General features: G+C 46.2%; 1 protein-coding gene across 1 annotated transcript in view; it reads left to right on the top strand.

The window, feature by feature from the left end:
* Positions 1–19,122, top strand: part of rftn1b (raftlin, lipid raft linker 1b) — a gene marked incomplete at its 3' end in the record, with an annotated part of 209,341 nt that overhangs the window by 5,853 nt on the left and 184,366 nt on the right. The window contains exon 2 of the mRNA XM_084442475.1: positions 3,158–3,321. Coding sequence (XP_084298601.1) covers positions 3,177–3,321 — 145 coding nt within the window. The 5' untranslated portion in view covers positions 3,158–3,176. The remainder of the gene's footprint in view (positions 1–3,157; positions 3,322–19,122) is intronic.

Here is a 19,122-nt window from a genome sequence, read left to right as displayed (position 1 = left end):
ATCTATCTATCTATCTATCTATCTATCTATCTATCTATCTATCTATCTATCTATCTATCTATCCATCTATCTATCTATCTATCTATCTATCTATCTATCTCTATCTCTCTCTCTGTCTCTCTCCCCTTCTCTCTATCTCTCCCTCTCTCTCCCCCCCGTCGCCCCGGTCACTAGCTGACCCAGAGCAGTGAGGTGAGGTCTGGGGGTTGAGGTCGGGTCAGAGTGAGGTCTGAGGGTAGAGGCCGGGTCAAAGTGAGGTGAGGTCTGAGGGTAGAGGCCGGGTCAGAGTTAGGTGAGGTCTGAGGGTAGAGGTCGGGTCAGAGGGGCAGAGGAGAGCGCTGGTATCTGACTCGTGTTTGGCTCCATTCCCCTGCTTTTCTCTGTTCATGTTTTCTGAATCAATATCGGTGTTTTGATCAAACGGAGCTCCTTCAGAGCGCAGCCCTGTTCTGGCAACGCGTGCCGGGGGAACTGATGGAGCCATCGTAGGTTTCCTACCTGTGTTTGGCTTTGAGCTCGGCTCTCCTGTCAATCCAAAGGGAGGCGCCAGCTCCAGCTCTGACAGGAGAAGAGACGACACGATCATATCCTAGGACGTTTACTGAAACAACAGCATGACGGCTATTTCATTGATTATGAGTTATTATACTATGGGTAGTTCCAACCTCGCGATCTGATTGGTTAAGAGCCGTTGTATATGCCAAGATATACCACGGGCAAAGCCTCTTTACCGATCTATGTGAAATATTACTGTGTCAATTATTACTGCCTGTAAAAATGTTAGTTTCATTGCGTAACCGTCTGTTGGTTACATTACGGTTTCTCCTCAAGAAAAATGGAAACATTCAATGTCAATTTTGGGTTGTGCTATCCGTCCTGTAGCCTACCACTCTGGTTTATCATCACCACTTTTGCAACTCGCAGTTGCACAGCAAAGGTAGGGTACACTTTGTTCATGGCTATCTAGGTTGGTCAAAGGTAGGCTACACTTCATTCATGGCTAGGTAGGTTGGTCAGGAGTTTTTGGTTGCTAGGGCTAATTGTTTGCCGTTTTGAAACTCCATAGCAACATGATAGTTTTAGGAACTACATTTCTTGGCAGAGTTCAATAAAATCAATATTAAGACTAACTAGGGCTGCGAGCAGCAGTGAGCGGGCCCTCGCACCCCACGTGTGTCGGGGTGTGGCGCCGTTAAAGGCTATTTCGGTGTCCATTACTGAGAGAAACTTCCTGTCACCAGTAGGTGGCGCTCTAAGCGTGACTCAATACCGATGCATAGATGTGTTCAGGACGGTACCTTGATGAAGCGTGAGAAATGTTGAGTAAATTGGACAATGTATGTAGGAGTTATGATGACTTCCTGCTTGACCTGTAGGCGGCGCTATAAGTAGGACTCAATACTGACCTACAGATGTGTTCAGGACGCGACCTTCATCAAGCGTGAGCAATGTGGTGTAAATCGGATAACGTATTTAGGAGTTATGAGGACTTCCTGTTTCACCAGTAGGTGGCGCTGTAAGTGTGACTCAATTCCGACGCATAGATGTGTTCAGAATGCGACCTTCATGAATCGTCAGCAATTTGGTGCAAATCGGATAATGTATGTAGCAGTTATGAGGACTTACTGTTTCACCAATAGGTGGCGCTATAAGTATGACGCAATACTGACACATAGATGTGTTCAGGACAGAACCGTCATGAAGCGTGAGATATATCGGACAAATTGGATAATGTATGAAGGAGTTATGAGGACTTCGTGTTTTATGGCGAAATGTCAAACTTTGGCGGGGCGCCACGGCAAGGGTGTTTGGTGAAAACTCAATTTTTTTGATAACTTTTGATCACAAAGGTCTTAAGATGAAGCTGACCGAATATGAAGTTGATCGGATGAAATCTGTAGGAGGAGTTCGTTGAAGTACGAGGCATGGAAATGGTCAAAACAAGGACAAAATGGCACATTAAAAGCAAAATGGCGGCCTTCCTGTTGCATGTTGGGTATAGCTCCAAGAGACATTTTAGTGTGTCTCGATGAATTACATATGCCCTCCGAATTTCGTTCGCCTACATCAAACTGAAAGGTGGGGCTCGCCATTTTAAACTTTCCAGGGGGCGCTCTTGAGCCGTTTTGCCACGCCCATTTCCGTCACCCATGAAATATCTAAGTTTTACCGGGACTGATGTATCTGCAAAGTTTCGTGCGTTTTCATTGATGTTTAGGCTGCTAAAAAGGCATTTGTTTGGGGAGAAGAAGGAGAAGGTAGAAGAAGGAGAATAATAATCCTTCGAGTTTCAATAGGGCCTCGCACCGCCAGTGCTCGGGCCCTAAATAGTCAGTATTTATTTCATAAATGTTTCCCGATGATGTAACCGTTGTATAAAAGCAATAACTCACTCGAGGGTTGTGGTATATGGCCTATATACCACGGCTTGTGCTGGTCGACGGCACTTGGCTGCACCTCGTTCCTGTGACCGCAGCACAACCCGTGGTATATTGGCCATATACCACACCCTCGAGTGAGTTATTGCTTCAATATTCTTCAATTTGTAATCTGTCACTTGGCACATTAAGACAGACTATGACACACATTCGGTCCAACAAAGACATCTGTGTAAGTTCCGTTCAGGACAATGGCGCTGTGACAGCCATTATGAATCTCCTCAACCACACCGATGACCTCCCCCTCCTCCGCGCTCATCTACCCCTCTTCTATTCAACATGCCTCATTGCATTTCCTTCTCTCTCTCTCCCTCTCTTTCCCTCTCTCCCTCTCTCTCTACCTCTCCCTTCCTCCTCTCTCTCTCCAGCAGACCCTAGTTCTCATGCGTTTTCCCCTCCATCCTGAGTAACGACCAATCTCAGCCGCTCTCCTAATTTCCTGTTTCTCCCTTGATTGGTTCTCACCTTTTCATTCTTCCCGTTCACCTCATTAACTAAGAACCGCCGTGTGAGAGAGTGCATGTGTGGAAGTGTGTGTGTGCGTGTGTGTGTGTGTGTGTGGGGGGGGGGGGGGGGGGGGGGGGTTCCATGATTCCACATCAACAACGTTGTAATATAAGAAGGTAAAAGAATACACACACACACACACGCACACACACGCACACACATGCACAGACCCCAGATTGAGCCTGAGCTGTCCGTCTGTCGGGTGTCTGCAGGGTCCAGAGACGTGCTGAGATGGGCTGTGGCCTGAGAAAGCTGAAGACGTCAGAGGACAGCAGTCCAGGGAAGATCTACTCCACCCTGAAGAGGCCCCAGGTGGAGACCAAAGTGGGTGTGGCCTACACCTACCGCTACCTGGACTTCGTCATAGGAAAAGACGGTAAGCCTCACAGCCGACCGCAGGGCCTCGATCTACCACTAGGGGGCCGGCGTACCTCCAGGGGTGTTTCTGAGCTGGGAGATGTAGTGTGTGGTGTGTTGGAGCTGGGAGATGTAGTGTGTGTAGCTGGGAGATGTAGTGTGTGTAGCTGGGAGATGTAGTGTGTGTAGCTGGGAGATGTAGTGTGTGTAGCTGGGAGATGTAGTGCGGTTAGCTGGGAGATGTAGTGTGTGTAGCTGGGAGATGTAGTGTGTGTAGCTGGGAGATGTAGTGCAGTTAGCTGGGAGATGTAGTGTGTGTAGCTGGGAGATGTAGTGTGTGTAGCTGGGAGATGTAGTGCGGTGTGCTAGGAGATGTAGTGTGTGTAGCTGGGAGATGTAGTGCGGTTAGCTGGGAGGTGTAGTGTGTGTAGCTGGGAGATGCAGTGTGTGTAGCTGGGAGATGTAGTGTGTGTAGCTGGGAGATGTAGTGCTTTTAGCTGTGAGATGTAGTGTGTGTAGCTGGGAGATGTAGTGCGGTTAGCTGGGAGATGTAGTGTGTGTAGCTGGGAGATGTAGTGGGTGTAGCTGGGAGATGTAGCGGTTAGCTGGGAGATGTAGTGTGTGTAGCTGGGAGATGTAGTGTGTGTAGTTGGGAGATGTAGTGTGTGTAGCTGGGAGATGTAGTGTGTGTAGCTGGGAGATGTAGTGTGTTTAGCTGGGAGATGTAGTGTGTGTAGCTGGGAGATGTAGCGGTTAGCTGGGAGATGTAGTGTGTTTAGCTGGGAGATGTAGTGTGTGTAGCTGGGAGATGTAGCGGTTAGCTGGGAGATGTAGTGCGGTTAGCTGGGAGATGTAGTGTGTGTAGCTGGGAGATGTAGCGTGTGTAGCTGGGAGATGTAGTGTGTGTAGCTGGGAGATGTAGTGTGTGTAGCTGTGAGATGTAGTGTGTGTAGCTGGGAGATGTAGTGTGTGTAGCTGGAAGATGTAGCGGTTAGCTGGGAGATGTAGTGCGGTTAGCTGGGAGATGTAGTGTGTGTAGCTGGGAGATGTAGTGTGTGTAGCTGGGAGATGTAGCGGTTAGCTGGGAGATGTAGTGTGTGTAGCTGGGAGATGTAGTGTGTGTAGCTGGGAGATGTAGTGTGTGTAGCTGGGAGATGTAGTGTGTGTAGCTGGGAGATGTAGTGTGTTTAGCTGGGAGATGTAGTGTGTGTAGCTGGGAGATGTAGCGGTTAGCTGGGAGATGTAGTGCGGTTAGCTGGGAGATGTAGTGTGTGTAGCTGGGAGATGTAGTGTGTGTAGCTGGGAGATGTAGCGGTTAGCTGGGAGATGTAGTGCGGTTAGCTGGGAGATGTAGTGTGTGTAGCTGGGAGATGTAGTGAGTGTAGCTGGGAGATGTAGTGTGTGTAGCTGGGAGATGTAGTGTGTGTAGCTGGGAGATGTAGTGTGTTTAGCTGGGAGATGTAGTGTGTGTAGCTGGGAGATGTAGTGTGTGTAGCTGGGAGATGTAGTGTGTGTAGCTGGGAGATGTAGTGGGTGGCATGTGGGCTCTGACAGTTTATTAGTCTCCATTAGTTTGCCAGGCTGACTGGAGTGGATGGATGAGGAGATGCTGCCATCTGGGCCCCTGTCTCTGGCTGGGTGTGGGGGCACAGCTCTCTCTCTCACACTCTCTCTGTCTCTCTCCCTCTCTCTGTCTCTCTCTCCCTCTCTCTGTCTCTCTCTCTCACCTCCCTCTCTTCCTCTCTCCCTCTCTCTGTCTCTCTCTAGAGCTCACGGCGCTATAGCGCTAAAAAGCACTTGGAACACAGCTCTCGTCCCTATAGCGCCATGCAGATCATTACTGATTGTAAACTACGAAAAAACAGCGGCAGCTCTAAAATACAGCTTGTCGGTGGACACGCAACCTGTCCTCATCTTCTGTATGAGAGGACATTACATGAAGTCTGTCTTTTCTATGTCCCGTAGCCCCTGAGCATGTTGCACTGTGTCCATTACAGTTAAGAAGTGGTTTTCCAGTGAAAGTGGTCGTGTTCAAGTGTACAGAACACTGCCGGCTGAGTCAGTGGTTGCTGGTTCTTCCATGCCTCAACACTGTGTGATGTTCCCACATCACGTCAGGAGACATGATCAGATAGATGAGGAACTCCACAAGCCCATATTATCAAATCAAATCAAACTTTATTCGAATGTCAGAATATAAAGACCAATGTTTGATACGCCTTGCTGATGGATGAACACTGAGAAACACAGTGGAGTAGCTATCAGGCTGGGGATAGTAGTATGTAGTATTAGATAGTATTAGATAGTAGTAGATAGTAGTAGATAGTGGTAGATAGTAGTAGATAGTGGTAGATAGTAGTAGATAGTAGTAGATAGTAGTAGATAGTAATAGGTAGTAGTAGATAGTAGTAAATAGTAGTACTGTAGATAGTGGTAGATAGTAGTAGGTAGTAGATAGTAGTAGGTAGTAGTAGATATTATTAGATAGTAGTAGGTAGTAGTAGTAGATAGTAGTAGGTAGTATTAGATAGTAGTAGGTAGTAGTAGATAGTAGTAGGTAGTAGTATGTAGTAGTAGATAGTAGTAGGTAGTAGTAGATAGTAGTTGGTAGTAGTATGTAGAAGTAGATAGTAGTAGGTAGTAGTAGATAGTAATAGGTCGTAGTAGATAGTAGTAGATAGTAGTAGGTAGTAGTAGATAGTAGTAGGTAGTAGTAGGTAGTAGTAGATAGTAGTAGATAGAAGTAGGTAGTAGTAGACATTAGTAGATAGTAGTAGGTAGTAGTAGGTAGGAGTAGGTAGTAGTAGGTACTAGGTAGTAGTAGATAGTAATTGGTAGTAGTAGGTAGTAGTAGATAGTAGTTGGTAGTAGTAGGTAGTAGTAGGTAGTAGTAGATAGTAGTAGATAGTAGATAGTAGTAGATAGTATTAGATAGTATTAGGTAGTAGTAGATAGTAGTAGATAATAGTAGATAGTAGTATGTAGTATGTAGTAGTAGATAGTAGTAGGTAGTAGTAGATAGTAGTCTGTAGAAGTAGGTAGTAGTAGATAGTAGTAGATAGTAGTAGGTAGTAGTATGTAGTAGTAGATAGTAGTAAGTAGTAGTAGATAGTAGTTGGTAGTAGTATGTAGTAGTAGATAGTAGGTAGTGGTAGATAGTAGTAGATAGTTGCAGGTAGTAGTAAATAGTAGTAGGTAGTAGTAGATAGTAGCTGGTAGTAGTATGTAGTAGTAGATAGTAGTAGGTAGTGGTAGATAGTAGTATGTAGTAGTAGATAGTAGTAGGTAGTATTAGATATTAGTAGGTAGTAGTAGGTAGTAGTAGATAGTAGTAGGTAGTAGTTGATAGTAGTAGATAGTAGTAGGTAGTAGTATGTAGTAGTAATAGATAATAGTAGATAATAAAAGGTAGTAGTAGATAGTAGTAGGTAGTAGTAGGTAGTAGCAGATAGTAGTAGATAGTAGTAGGTAGTAGTAGGTAGTAGTAGATAGTAGTAGGTAGTAGTAGATAGTAGTAGATAGTAGTAGGTAGTAGTATGTAGTAGTAGATAGTAGTAGGTAGTAGTAGATAATAGTAGATAGTAGTAGGAGATAGTAGTAGGTAGTAGTAGATAGTAATAGATAATAGTAGCTAGTAGTAGATAGTAGTAGGTAGTAGTAGATAATAGTAGATAGTAGTAGGTAGTAGTAGATAGTAGTAGATAGTAGTAGTAGATAGTAATAGATAATAGTATGTAGTAGTAGGTAGTAGATAGTAGTAGGTAGTAGTAGATAGTAGTAGATAGTAGTAGATAATAGTAGATAGTGGTAGATAGTAGTAGGTAGTAGTAGATAATAGTAGATAGTAGTAGGTAGTAGTAGATAGTAGTAGATAGTAATAGATAATATTATGTAGTAGTAGGTAGTAGATAGTAGTAGGTAGTAGTAGATAATAGTAGATAGTGGTAGATAGTAGTAGATAATAGTAGGTAGTAGTAGATAGTAGTAGTAGATAGTAGTAGATAGTAGTAGGTAGAAGTAGATAGTAGTAGATAGTAGTAGGTAGTAGTATGTAGTAGTAGATAGTAGTAGGTAGTAGTAGATAATAGTAGATAGTAGTAAGTAGTAGTAGATAGCAGTAGATAGTAGTAGGTAGTAGTAGATAGTAATAGATAATAGTAGGTAGTAGTAGGTAGTAGTAGATAGTAGTAGGTAGTAGTAGATAGTAGTAGATAGTAGTAGATAGTAGTAGGTAGTAGTAGATAATAGTAGGTAGTAGTAGATAGTAGTAGATAGTAGTAGGTAGTAGTAGATAGTAATAGATAATAGTAAGTAGTAGTAGGTAGTAGTAGATAGTAGTAGATAGTAGTAGGTAGTAGTAGATAGTAGTAGATAGTAGTAGATAGTAGTAGATAATAGTAGGTAGTAGTAGGTAGTAGTAGATAGTAGTAGATAGTAGTAGGTAGTAGTAGGTAGTAGTAGATAATAGTAGATAGTAGTAGATAGTAGTAGATAGTAGTAGGTAGTAGTAGTAGATAGTAGTAGATAGTAGTAGGTAGTAGTAGATAGTAGTAGATAGTAGTAGGTAGTAGTAGATGGTAGTTGGTAGTAGATAGTAGTAGGTAGTAGTAGATAATAGTAGGTAGTAGGTAGTAGTAGATAGTAGTAGATAGTAGTAGATAGTAGTAGGTAGTAGTAGGTAGTAGTAGGCTGTCCACTGATCACCATCTGGTGGTGAGCTGGTTTCGATGGCGGGGGAAGCTTCTGGACAGACCTGGAAAACCCAAGCGTGTAGTGAGGGTGAACTGGGAACGTCTGGAGGAAGAGCCTGTCCGGAGAGATTTCAATTGCCACCTCCGGCGGAGCTTCTCAGGCATCCCTGTGGAGGTTCGGGACCTCGAGCATGAGTGGTCGGTGTTCAAAGCCTCCATTGCTGAAGCTGCAGCTGGGAGCTGTGGCCTGAGGGCCATAGGTACCTCAAGGGGCGTTAACCCTCGGACACCGTGGTGGACAGCGGTGGTCAGGGAAGCCATCCGACTGAAGAAGGAGGCCTTCCGGAATATGTTAGCCCGGGAGACCCCAGAAGCAGTTGCAGGGTATCGACTGGCCCGGAGGGCTGCGGCTTCGGCCGTGACCAAGGCAAAGCAGAGGGTGTGGGAGGAGTTCGGAGAAACCATGGAGAAGGACTTTCGGTCGGCACCAAAGTGTTTCTGGAAGACCATCAGACACCTCGGGAAGGGAAAGCGGGGGACCATCCAAGCTGTATACAGCAAGAAGGGGACACTGCTGACCTCAACTGAGGAGGTTGTTGAGCGTTGGATGGAGCACTTTGAGGAACTCCTGAACCAGACTAATCCACCCTCTACGATCGAGGCAGAGCCGGAAGATGATGGGGGGTCGTCAATTTCCTTGGAGGAGGTCACTGAAGTAGTCAAACAACTCCACAGTGGCAAAGCCCCAGGGACTGATGAGATCCGTCCAGAAATGCTGAAGGCGCTGGGTGTTGAGGGGCTGTCTTGGTTGACACGCCTCTTTAACACTTCGTGAAAGTCTGGGTCAGTGCCAAAGGAGTGGCAGACTGGGTTGGTGTTTCCCAATATTCAAAAAAGGGGACCAGAGGGTGTGTGCCAATTATAGAGGCATCACATTACTCAGCCTCCCAGGGAAAGTGTACTCCAAGGTGCTGGAAAGGAGGGTCCGGCCGATAGTCGAACCTCAGATCGAAGAGGAACAATGCGGATTTCGTCCTGGTCGTGGACTACCAGCTCTTCACTCTTGCGAGGATCTTGGAGGGGGCTTGGGAGTTTGCCCAACCTGTCTACATGTGTTTTGTGGACTTGGAGAAGGCTTACGACCGGGTCCCTCGAGAGGTCTTGTGGAGGGTTATGCGGGAGTATGGGGTGAGGGGGTCCCTACTTGGGGCCATCCAATCCCTGTACACCCAGAGCGAGAGCTGTGTCCGGGTCCTCGGCAGTAAGTCGTCTTCCTTTCCGGTGGGGGTTGGCCTCCGCCAGGGTTGCACTTTGTCACCAATCCTGTTTGTGATTTTCATGGACAGGATATCGAGGCGTAGCCGTGGGGAGGTGGGTTTGCAGTTCGGTGATCTGGGGATCGCGTCGCTGCTATTTGCAGATGATGTGTTCCTGATGGCATCATCTGCCTGCGACCTCCAGCACTCTCTGGATAGGTTCGCAACTGAGTGTGAAGTGGCTGGGATTAGAATCAGCACTTCTAAATCTGAGGCCATGGTTCTCAGCAGGAAACCGGTGGCCTGTCCACTCCGAGTAGGAAATGAGTCCTTACCCCAAGTGAAGGAGTTCAAGTATCTGGGGGTCTTGTTCACAAGTGAGGGAACCATGGAGAGGGAGTTTGGCCGGAGAATCGGAGCAGCTGGTGCGGTTCTGCAGTCGCTTTACCGCACTGTTGTGACGAAAAGAGAGCTGAGCCAAAAGGCAAAGCTCTCGATCTACCGGGCTATCTTCATCCCCACCCTCACCTATGGTCATGAAGGATGGGTCATGACCGAAAGAACGAGATCACGGATACAAGCGGCCAAAATGAGTTTTCTCCGGAGGGTGGCTGGGGTCTCCCTGAGAGATCGGGTGAGAAGTTCAGTCATCCGAGAGAGACTCGGAGTAGAGCCGCTGCTCCTTTGCGTCGAAAGGAGCCAGTTGAGGTGGTTCGGGCATCTAGTGAGGATGCCTCCTGGGCGCCTCCCTAGGGAGGTGTTCCAGGCGTGTCCGGCTGGGAGGAGGCCGCGGGGTAGACCCAGGACTAGGTGGCGGGACTACATCTCCGCACTGGCCTGTGAGCGGCTAAAGATTCCTCAGGCAGAGCTGGTTGATGCTACTAGGGAAAGGGATATCTGGGGCCCCCTGCTGGAGCTGCTGCCTCCACGACCCGACCCCGGATAAGCGGATGAAGATGGATGGATGGATGGATGGATGGATGGATGGATGGATGGATGGATGGATGGAGTAGTAGATAGTAGAAGGTAGTAGTATCAGGCAGGCACCTGCAGGCAGACAGCAGCTATGGAGATATTGTCCTTGGAATCCAAGCAGCTGACACGCACGCACACACACACACACACACACACACACACACACACACACACACACACATACATACACCTAGGTCACACTCAGCCATATGATTTGATTTAATCTCTGCACCAGGCACATTATGGATATGCAGACCCCCCCGAGCCTGAAGTCTACGCATTCATAGAAACGGGGGCAGCGGGCGCGTGAGTGACACGCAGAAGCCCCTCCCCCCTGCGCTCGCTCCACCGGGATCCAGGTACCGAGCTCCGAAAGGCGGAATTGAAAGGTGGCGGCTGATTAGTTGGTTCTTGGGGGCAATGACATTGAGGAGTGGATTCCCGGTCATCTGCTTTTACATTAGATTCCCATGACAATCCTCAGCATGTCAGGCGGCTGGCGCTACACCAGATCAAACAAGCCTCCTGCAGAGCGCTTCTCATTGAGGAGCTCCAGTATTGTGGTTCACTAGACTAGTCGGGCTCTGAGTCAGTCCCTGTTTCTGATGTATGTGCTGTTCCATTGAACAGGCTGTGATGTGGTCTTGAACCACACTAGCATGATCGTCTATTCTTCATGTCCGAGGAGCGTCTGACACTCAGACAAACTCAGCATATCTGTTCCATAAAATGAGATCAAACGCTGACGTTTCCTTTAATCAACAGGAAACGCACATTTCACCAGTTCCTTCCTTTCCATCTCCCCATTCTTGCTCATCTCTCTCTCCTCTCTCTCCATCTCCCCTCTCTCCCCTCTCTCTCTCTCCTCCCCCTCCCCTCTCTCTCTTTCTCTCTCCTCTCTCTCTCCTCTCTCTCTCCTCTCCCCTCTCTCTCCCTCTCCCCTCTCTCCCCTCTCTCTCTCCTCTCCCCTCTCTCTCCTCTCTCTCTCTCCTCTCCCCTCTCTCCCCTCTCTCGCTCCTCTCCCCTCTCTCTCCTCTCTCTCTCTCTCCCTCTCTCTCCCTCTCTCTCTCCCTCTCTTCTCTCTCTGCTCTCTCCTCTCTCTCCATTCCTCTCTCTCCTCTCTCTCTTTCCTCTCCCCCTTTCTATATCTCCTCTCTCTCTCTCTCTCTCTCTCTCTCTGTCTCTCTCTCTCTCTCTGACCCCTCTGTGACCCCTCTCATAGCCTGTGTATACTGTAGGAATATCTTGTACATTAGCCTTTGTTGTACAGGGGGAAATTATTCTTACTTTGCAAAGAATATTTCCTGTGTGTGTGAGAGGCCAGTGTTCGTGCGGTCAGCTGATATGAAGTGTGTCTACAGGCAAATATTTCCCCTTCACCGAAGCATATATTCTACCCATGATTTGATTCGGCTGGTAGGGCTGTGATAAACCTGAGTTATTTAGCTTTCAGGAGGGCTCTTCATCTGTGTGTGTGTGTGTGTGTGTGCGTGCATGAGTGCATGGAGAGACAGGAGAAGAGACCAATAAAGGCAGAAAGAAAATGTGTGTGTGTGTGCGTACGTGCGTGTGTGCGTGTGTGTGCACGTGTGTGTGTGTGTGTGTGTGCGTGTCCGGAGGCACCAATGTTTTCTATTCCGCTTCCTTCCAGCCTGGCTCACAGAGCGGTCGACGCCCCCTCACTGGCTTATTGGATCTTATTGTCCTCTTACTCAGATCTAATATGGCGCTATTGATTGTGGCTGAAATGAAATCTGGACCCAATGGCGCTGGAGTAAACAACCTAAATTTACCAGAACACCCCGGCCAACCTTCGCCCCAGCCTTCAAAGAGCTCACTGGAGGAACAATCGTGTTTGTCTCTGAGAATACAGGGTCTTTTGTGTTGTCAAGGCTGTAGTTGGAGACTTTTTTAAAGAAGTTGTTGGCTCATTGGTCAGGGGGGTGTGGGGGGAAATGACCTCATCCTTGACCCAATGTCCTGAGAGCTTTGGTAGTTTTGGATGTTTCTATTCTGTTTCAAATCCTGTTTTACGGTTTTACATTCCAATGTTTAATAATAATTAAGGTATCGATTCGAATTTCAAGAATTGATTTGATTCCGATTCACAAGGTTCAGAATCGATTATCACGATTCAATTCGATTCAATATAGATTCGGTTAGTGTTACTAAACCTGTTTTTTTTTTTTTTTGCTGTAACCTTAATTACATGACTGCCAAGTTATGCAACACATCAATACTAGTGCTGGGAATCGATACTAATTTCCAAAAATGAATGAATGACTGAATCATTGAATGAATTGATGAACTATTCATTCCTTCATTTATTCATTCCTTCATTAAATAAAAGATCGATTTTGGGATTTTCATTAATCGATTCTGAATCAATTGATTCAGAATCGATAAATCAATTTTTTTTTTAACCCAGCCCTAATAATAATGATTGCTTCTTTATTTTGGCGTAATGAAGAAAGATTTAGGTTGTGAAATTACAATTGAGAGAAACATCCAAATACGCTCCAAGCACAACCCCAGGCAAGAGTGCTTCTCATTGCGAACTCATACAGCCCAGACTCTCATTGCTAACTTATACAGCCCTGCAGCCATTCAGCCCAGACTCCCCTGCTCTCTGAAGCTGTTTGAACCCCTCTGACCATTTTATAAGAAGTCAGACTTTTCAAAATCATATTTGGGGCTCTATTTTCGTGCTGGGGCTATGTGCTAAGTTTTGTCTGTCGCAAACTCAATAATTCCCACTCCGCTGAGTTTGGTGCGTCATCATTGCATACCAAACAGCGAAAGCCAGACATATTGCGTTTGTGATGGACAACACATAGCACTTAGCACTTAGCCCCGGCACGAAAATACGGCACTTGATGTTTTATCTCATTTGACCCCCCCCCCCCTCGCACACACACACACACACACCCACACACACACACACACACACACACACACACTCACAACACCCCCCCAGCTGTGTAGTCTAACAGGAGTCGCCACGGTGCAGTCAGCCATCCACAAACCTGGCAAGGGACACGTGTTCTACAATGAAGAACGTGGAACCGACTTCCTGGGCAATGGCTTTGAAAGGGAGGGAAAGTGTCTTACTGACAAAGCAGCGCTCCAGCCCAGATGGATTCTGGGAACCTGAGTATCTGCCTATCAGTATCAGAATTTAGCATTATAAGCCATGATGATATAATTGGGGGCCAAGCAGCGAAGCTGCGTAGGCCTCCATTAAGTTTCTACCTTTTCTTATTTGGGGGCCAAGCAGCGAAGCTGCGAAGGCACCCATTGTTCTTGTACCTTTTCTTATTATTATTCATCTTCCTCTGGCATTGGAGTCTATGGCAGCCCATAGAACCATATGGTAAAAAGTTGTGAAAATTGGCACACTCATTCATGACAGTCCCCTGAGTCTTTTCACCAAGACCCATGTACACAGCTCGAACCCTCTAGCGCCACCAACATGTCAAAGTTGGAGGTGCGTTTGTGCACACAACTTTTGACCTGTAAGCCCGATTTTCAAAAACAAGGTACCGTTGGATTCCTTGGCTTAAGCCGAGTTCAACGCACCCCATGACATCATTTTCCGCCGTATTGGATTTCCCGCCATTTTGGATTTTGTGAAAAACTCTCAAAATGTATCTCCTCCTAGGTTTTTTCTCCAATCTGCACGAAACTCGGTAGGCACAATCTGTAGACCGATGTCCACAAAAGTCTTACAGGGATTTCTGATTGTCCATTGCGTTCGCTCGCTGCAGCCAATCAAATTTGGCCTCTAAGCCGCCAAACAGGAAGTGTGGTCATATCTCAGCAAATTGTTAATGTATTAAAGCCACATTTGGCACACTCTTCGGGGACAGTCCCATGACCTCTGGCAGCAAGTGGCATTGCGACAGCTCAAACCCTCTAGCGCCACCACCATGTCAAAGTTGGAAGTGCGTTAATGCACACAACTTTTGACCTGTGTAACCGATTTTGAAAAATGAGGTACCGTTGGAATCCCTCGCTCATGCCGAGTTCATCGCATCCTATGATGTCATTTTCCACCAATTGGATTTCCCGCCATTTTGTATTTTGTGTAAAACACTTAAAATGTATCTTCTCCTAAGGATTTTCACCAAACTACATGAAACTGGCTGTACACATTCTTTAGACCAATGTCCACAAAACTCCTAGAGGGATTTTCGATTGTCGAAGGTGTTCGCTCGCTACAGCCAATCGATTTTGGCGTCCAAGCCGCCAAACAGGAAGTGTGGTCAAATCTCAGTAAGGTTTTGATGTATCATAACCACATTAGGCACACTCATCGTGGACGGTCCCGTGACCCCTGTCACCAAGTCTATGTCGACACCTCAAAGTCTCTAGCACCACCAACCTGTCAAAGTTGGAAGTACGTATATTCTGAACCGTATGCCCGATTTTCAACACTGCGGTAGAGCTTTGAATGCGGCTATGACGTGTTTCGCTTGTTGTCTTTGATGCGCTGGTCGCATGTCCTGCTTGGCCCCCACATTGCTGCTTGCAGCTATATTTGGGGGCCAAGCAGCGAAGCTGCGAAGGCACCCATTGTTCTTGTACCTTTTCTTATTAGGGGCCAAGCCCCGAAGGGGCGAAGACCCTATTGTAATTGATGGTATTATTATTAGAAGCCAAGCACCGTAGGGGCGAAGACCCTATTGTAATTGATGGTATTATTATTAGGGGCCAAGCACGCAGTGCGAAGCCCCTATTGTAATTGATGGTATTATTATTCTTCTTCTGCCATTGAAGTCAATGGCAGCCTATAGAACGGAGTGGTAACTTTTTACCAAAATTTGCATGATGGTAGAGGATGATGTGCTGAGTCCATGGAGCACGACCCAGATCGATTAGCCAATAGGGGGCGCTATAGCAGCCGACTGAAGTTGCGAACTTTGAACAGGCATATCTCAGGCCCCGTTTGACCTACAGACATGACACTTTGGACACATATGTCTCTCCTCATGATGAACAAATTTGCCTCAAGGACCCATAACTTCCGGTTATATAGATTTTCCGCCATCTTGAATTTTTTGAAAAACACTTCAAATGTATCTCCTCCTAGGAATTTCGACCAATCTGCACGAAACTCGGTAGGCACATTCTCTAGACCGATGTCCACAAAAGTTATCCAGGGATTTTCGATTCTTGAAAGCGTTCGCCCGCTACAGCCAATCGAATTTGGCGTCCAAGCCGCCAAACAGGAAGTGTGGTCATATCTCAGCAAATTGTTAATGTATTAAAGCCACATTTGGCACACTCATCGGGGACAGTCCCAAGACCTCTGGCAGCAAGTGGCATTGCGACAGCTTAAAGCCTCTAGCGCCACCACCATGTCAAAGTTGGAAGTGCGTTAATGCACACAACTTTTGACCTGTGTAACCGATTTTGAAAAATGAGGTACCGTTGGAATCCCTCACTCATGCCGAGTTCATCGCATCCTATGATGTCATTTTCCACCAATTGGATTTCCCGCCATTTTGTATTTTGTGTAAAACACTTAAAATGTATCTTCTCCTAAGGATTTTCACCAATCTACATGAAACTGGCTGTACACATTCTTTAGACCAATGTCCACAAAACTCCTAGAGGGATTTTCGATTGTCGAAGGTGTTCGCTCGCTACAGCCAATCGAATTTGGCGTCGAAGCCGCCAAACAGGAAGTGTGGTCAAATCTCAGTAAGGTTTTGATGTATCATAACCACATTAGGCACACTCATCGTGGACGGTCCCGAGACCCCTGTCACCAAGTCCATGTCGACACCTCAAAGTCTCTAGCGCCACCAACCTGTCAAAGTTGGAAGTGCGTATATTCTGAACCGTACGCCCGATTTTCAAAACTGCGGTAGCGATTTGAATAGACTCCTATGACGTGTTTCGCTTGTTGTCTTTGATGCGCTGGTCGCATGTCCTGCTTGGCCCCCACATTGCTACTTGTTATTGGGGGCCAAGCAGCGAAGCTGCGAAGGCCACCATTGTTCTTGTACCTTTTCTTATTATTATTTCTTCTTCTTCTTCTGTCATTGGAGTCTATGGCAGCCCATAGAACCGTATGGTAAAAAGTTGTGAAAATTGGCACACTCATTCATGACAGTCCCCTGAGTCTTGTGACCAAGACCCATGTCCATAGCTCGAACCCTCTAGCGCCACCAACGTGTCAAAGTTGGAGGTGCGTTTGTGCACGCAACTTTTGACCTGTAAGCCCGATTTTCAAAAACGAGGTACCGTTGGATTCCTTGGCTCAAGCTGAGTTCAACGCACCCTATGACATCATTTTCCGCCATATTGGATTTCCCGCCATTTTGGATTTAGTGAAAAACACTTAAAATGTATCTCCTCCTAGGAATTTCGACCAATCTGCACGAAACTCGGTAGGCACATTCTCTAGACCGATGTCCACAAAAGTTATCCAGGGATTTTCGATTCTCCAAAGCGTTCGCCCGCTACAGCCAATCGAATTTGGCGTCCAAGCCGCCAAACAGGAAGTGTGGTCATATCTCAGCAAATTGTTAATGTATTAAAGCCACATTTGGCACACTCATCGGGGACAGTCCCATGACATCTGGCAGCAAGTGGCATTGCGACAGCTCAAACCCTCTAGCGCCACCACCATGTCAAAGTTGGAAGTGCGTTAATTCACACAACTTTTGACCTGTGTAACCGATTTTGAAAAATGAGGTACCGTTGGAATCCCTCGCTCATGCCGAGTTCATCGCATCCTATGATGTCATTTTCCACCAATTGGATTTCCCGCCATTTTGTATTTTGTGTAAAACACTTAAAATGTATCTTCTCCTAAGGATTTTCACCAATCTACATGAAACTGGCTGTACACATTCTTTAGTCCAATGTCCACAAAACTCCTAGAGGGATTTTCGATTGTCGAAGGTGTTCGCTCGCTACAGCCAATCGAATTTGGCGTCCAAGCCGCCAAACAGGAAGTGTGGTCAAATCTCAGTAAGGTTTTGATGTATCATAACCACATTAGGCACACTCATCGTGGACGGTCCCGAGACCCCTGTCACCAAGTCTATGTCGACACCTCAAAGTGTCTAGCGCCACCAACCTGTCAAAGTTGGAAGTGCGTATATTCTGAACCGTACGCCCGATTTTCAAAACTGCGGTAGCGATTTGAATAGACTCCTATGACGTGTTTCGCTTGTTGTCTTTGATGCGCTGGTCGCATGTCCTGCTTGGCCCCCACATTGCTGCTTGCAGCTATATTTATTTATTATTCTTCTGCCATTGTAGTCTATGGCAGCCCATAGAAGCTTATGGTAGAAAGTTATGAAAATTGGCACACTCATTCGGGACAGTGCCCTGACCCTCCTCACCAAGTCTCATGTCCACACCTCACCCTCTCTAGCGCCACCAACGTGTCAAAGTTGGAGGTGCATTTATGCATGCAGCTTTTCTTCAGCAAGTCCAATTTTCAAACTTCAGGTGTCCTTCAATTCCTTGGCTCAAGCCGGATTCAACGCACTCTAAGACGTCATTGTGGCCATCTTAGCTCCTCCGCCATTTTGAATGATGTGCAAAACCCTTAAAATGTATCTCCTCCTAGGAACTTTCACCAATCTGCACGGAAATCGGTGGATGTCATCTCTACACCAATGTCTACAAAGGATGTACAGGGATTTTTGATTATCCATTGCGTTCGCTCGTGACAGCCAATCAAAATTGGCAGAAAAGCTGCAAAACAGGAACAGGGATCATATCTCAGTAATGTTTTAATCTATCAAAACCACATTTGGCACACTCATCCGGGACATATCCATGACATCTGTCACCAAGCCTCATGTTGACATCTAGTGCACTCTAGTGCCACCAGCGTGTCAAAGTTGGAGTTGCGTTTATGCCAGTAACTTTTGAACTGTATGTCCAATCTTCAAAATTATGGTAGCAATGGATTCCCTGGCTCATGCTGAGTTCAAAACCCCCCATGGTTTCATTATTACTTCATTTGTTTGATTGCAGAATGAAAGGAACACTTTTTGTCTTCTGCACAATTTCACCAGTTTCAGAGTGGTGAAAGGCGCATTTTGGAAAAAGTCACACATTTTCTAAACTGCCATCCCTCTTCCAATTCTCACAGCTCATACACATTTTATATATCAAAACGTTCACACGACTCTTGGGATTCATAAAATCAAAAAAGCTAAGCTCTTCGATGTATATTTTTCACTCTGTGACAGTTCGAATAATGACCCCCCCCCTCCATTGAAATCAATGGAGCCACACTCTAGAAAATCTCTCTTCGCTCTAGAATCTCTAACTGTTTCTAACTCTTCACCTCTCCTACACTTCTGAAGACCGAAGGACATATTATACATGGAAATGTTCACGTGATTGTCTGGATTCTGAAGAAGTAAATAGTTGAGCTATGCTATGTATACTTTTCGCTGTGTGCCAATTTAAACAACGACGCCCCCCCCTCTCACTCTACCGAGAGGAAGCAACCCTACCAGGTGACATTAATTAAGTGCTCAGGACTCACTCTACCAAGAGGAAGCAAAAGCTGACATTATCCACTCAAATCTGCGAATTGCGTTCCTAAGATCCGTCGTGGAACAGCGGGTAGCGCATCAGTCTCGCAAGCAGCGAGTTCAGGGTTCGATTCCGGTAAATCCAAAATGCCTTCTTATAGTTATTGTAATTATGCTGCTGTGGAAGTCAATGGCAGACAACAGAATCGTTGTTGGTCGCTGCTGCCAGTTCAAAGTTGTGAAATTTGGCTCACAGACCAGGGACTCTTGTGCCTATTGTTCAGAGTAAGTAATATGTGTGACTTTCGAAATTCTCGGAACCATCCTTGACCCTTGTCAAACATGTCGCCACGTCAGTCTAGCCTTGTACTTGCACCATTATGTT

This window comes from Borostomias antarcticus (genome assembly GCF_949987555.1).
Source record: "Borostomias antarcticus genome assembly, chromosome: 8".
NCBI lineage: Eukaryota > Metazoa > Chordata > Actinopteri > Stomiiformes > Stomiidae > Borostomias > Borostomias antarcticus.
Note: the sequence above shows the minus strand (reverse complement) of the source record. Positions and strands in the feature narration are given on the sequence as shown.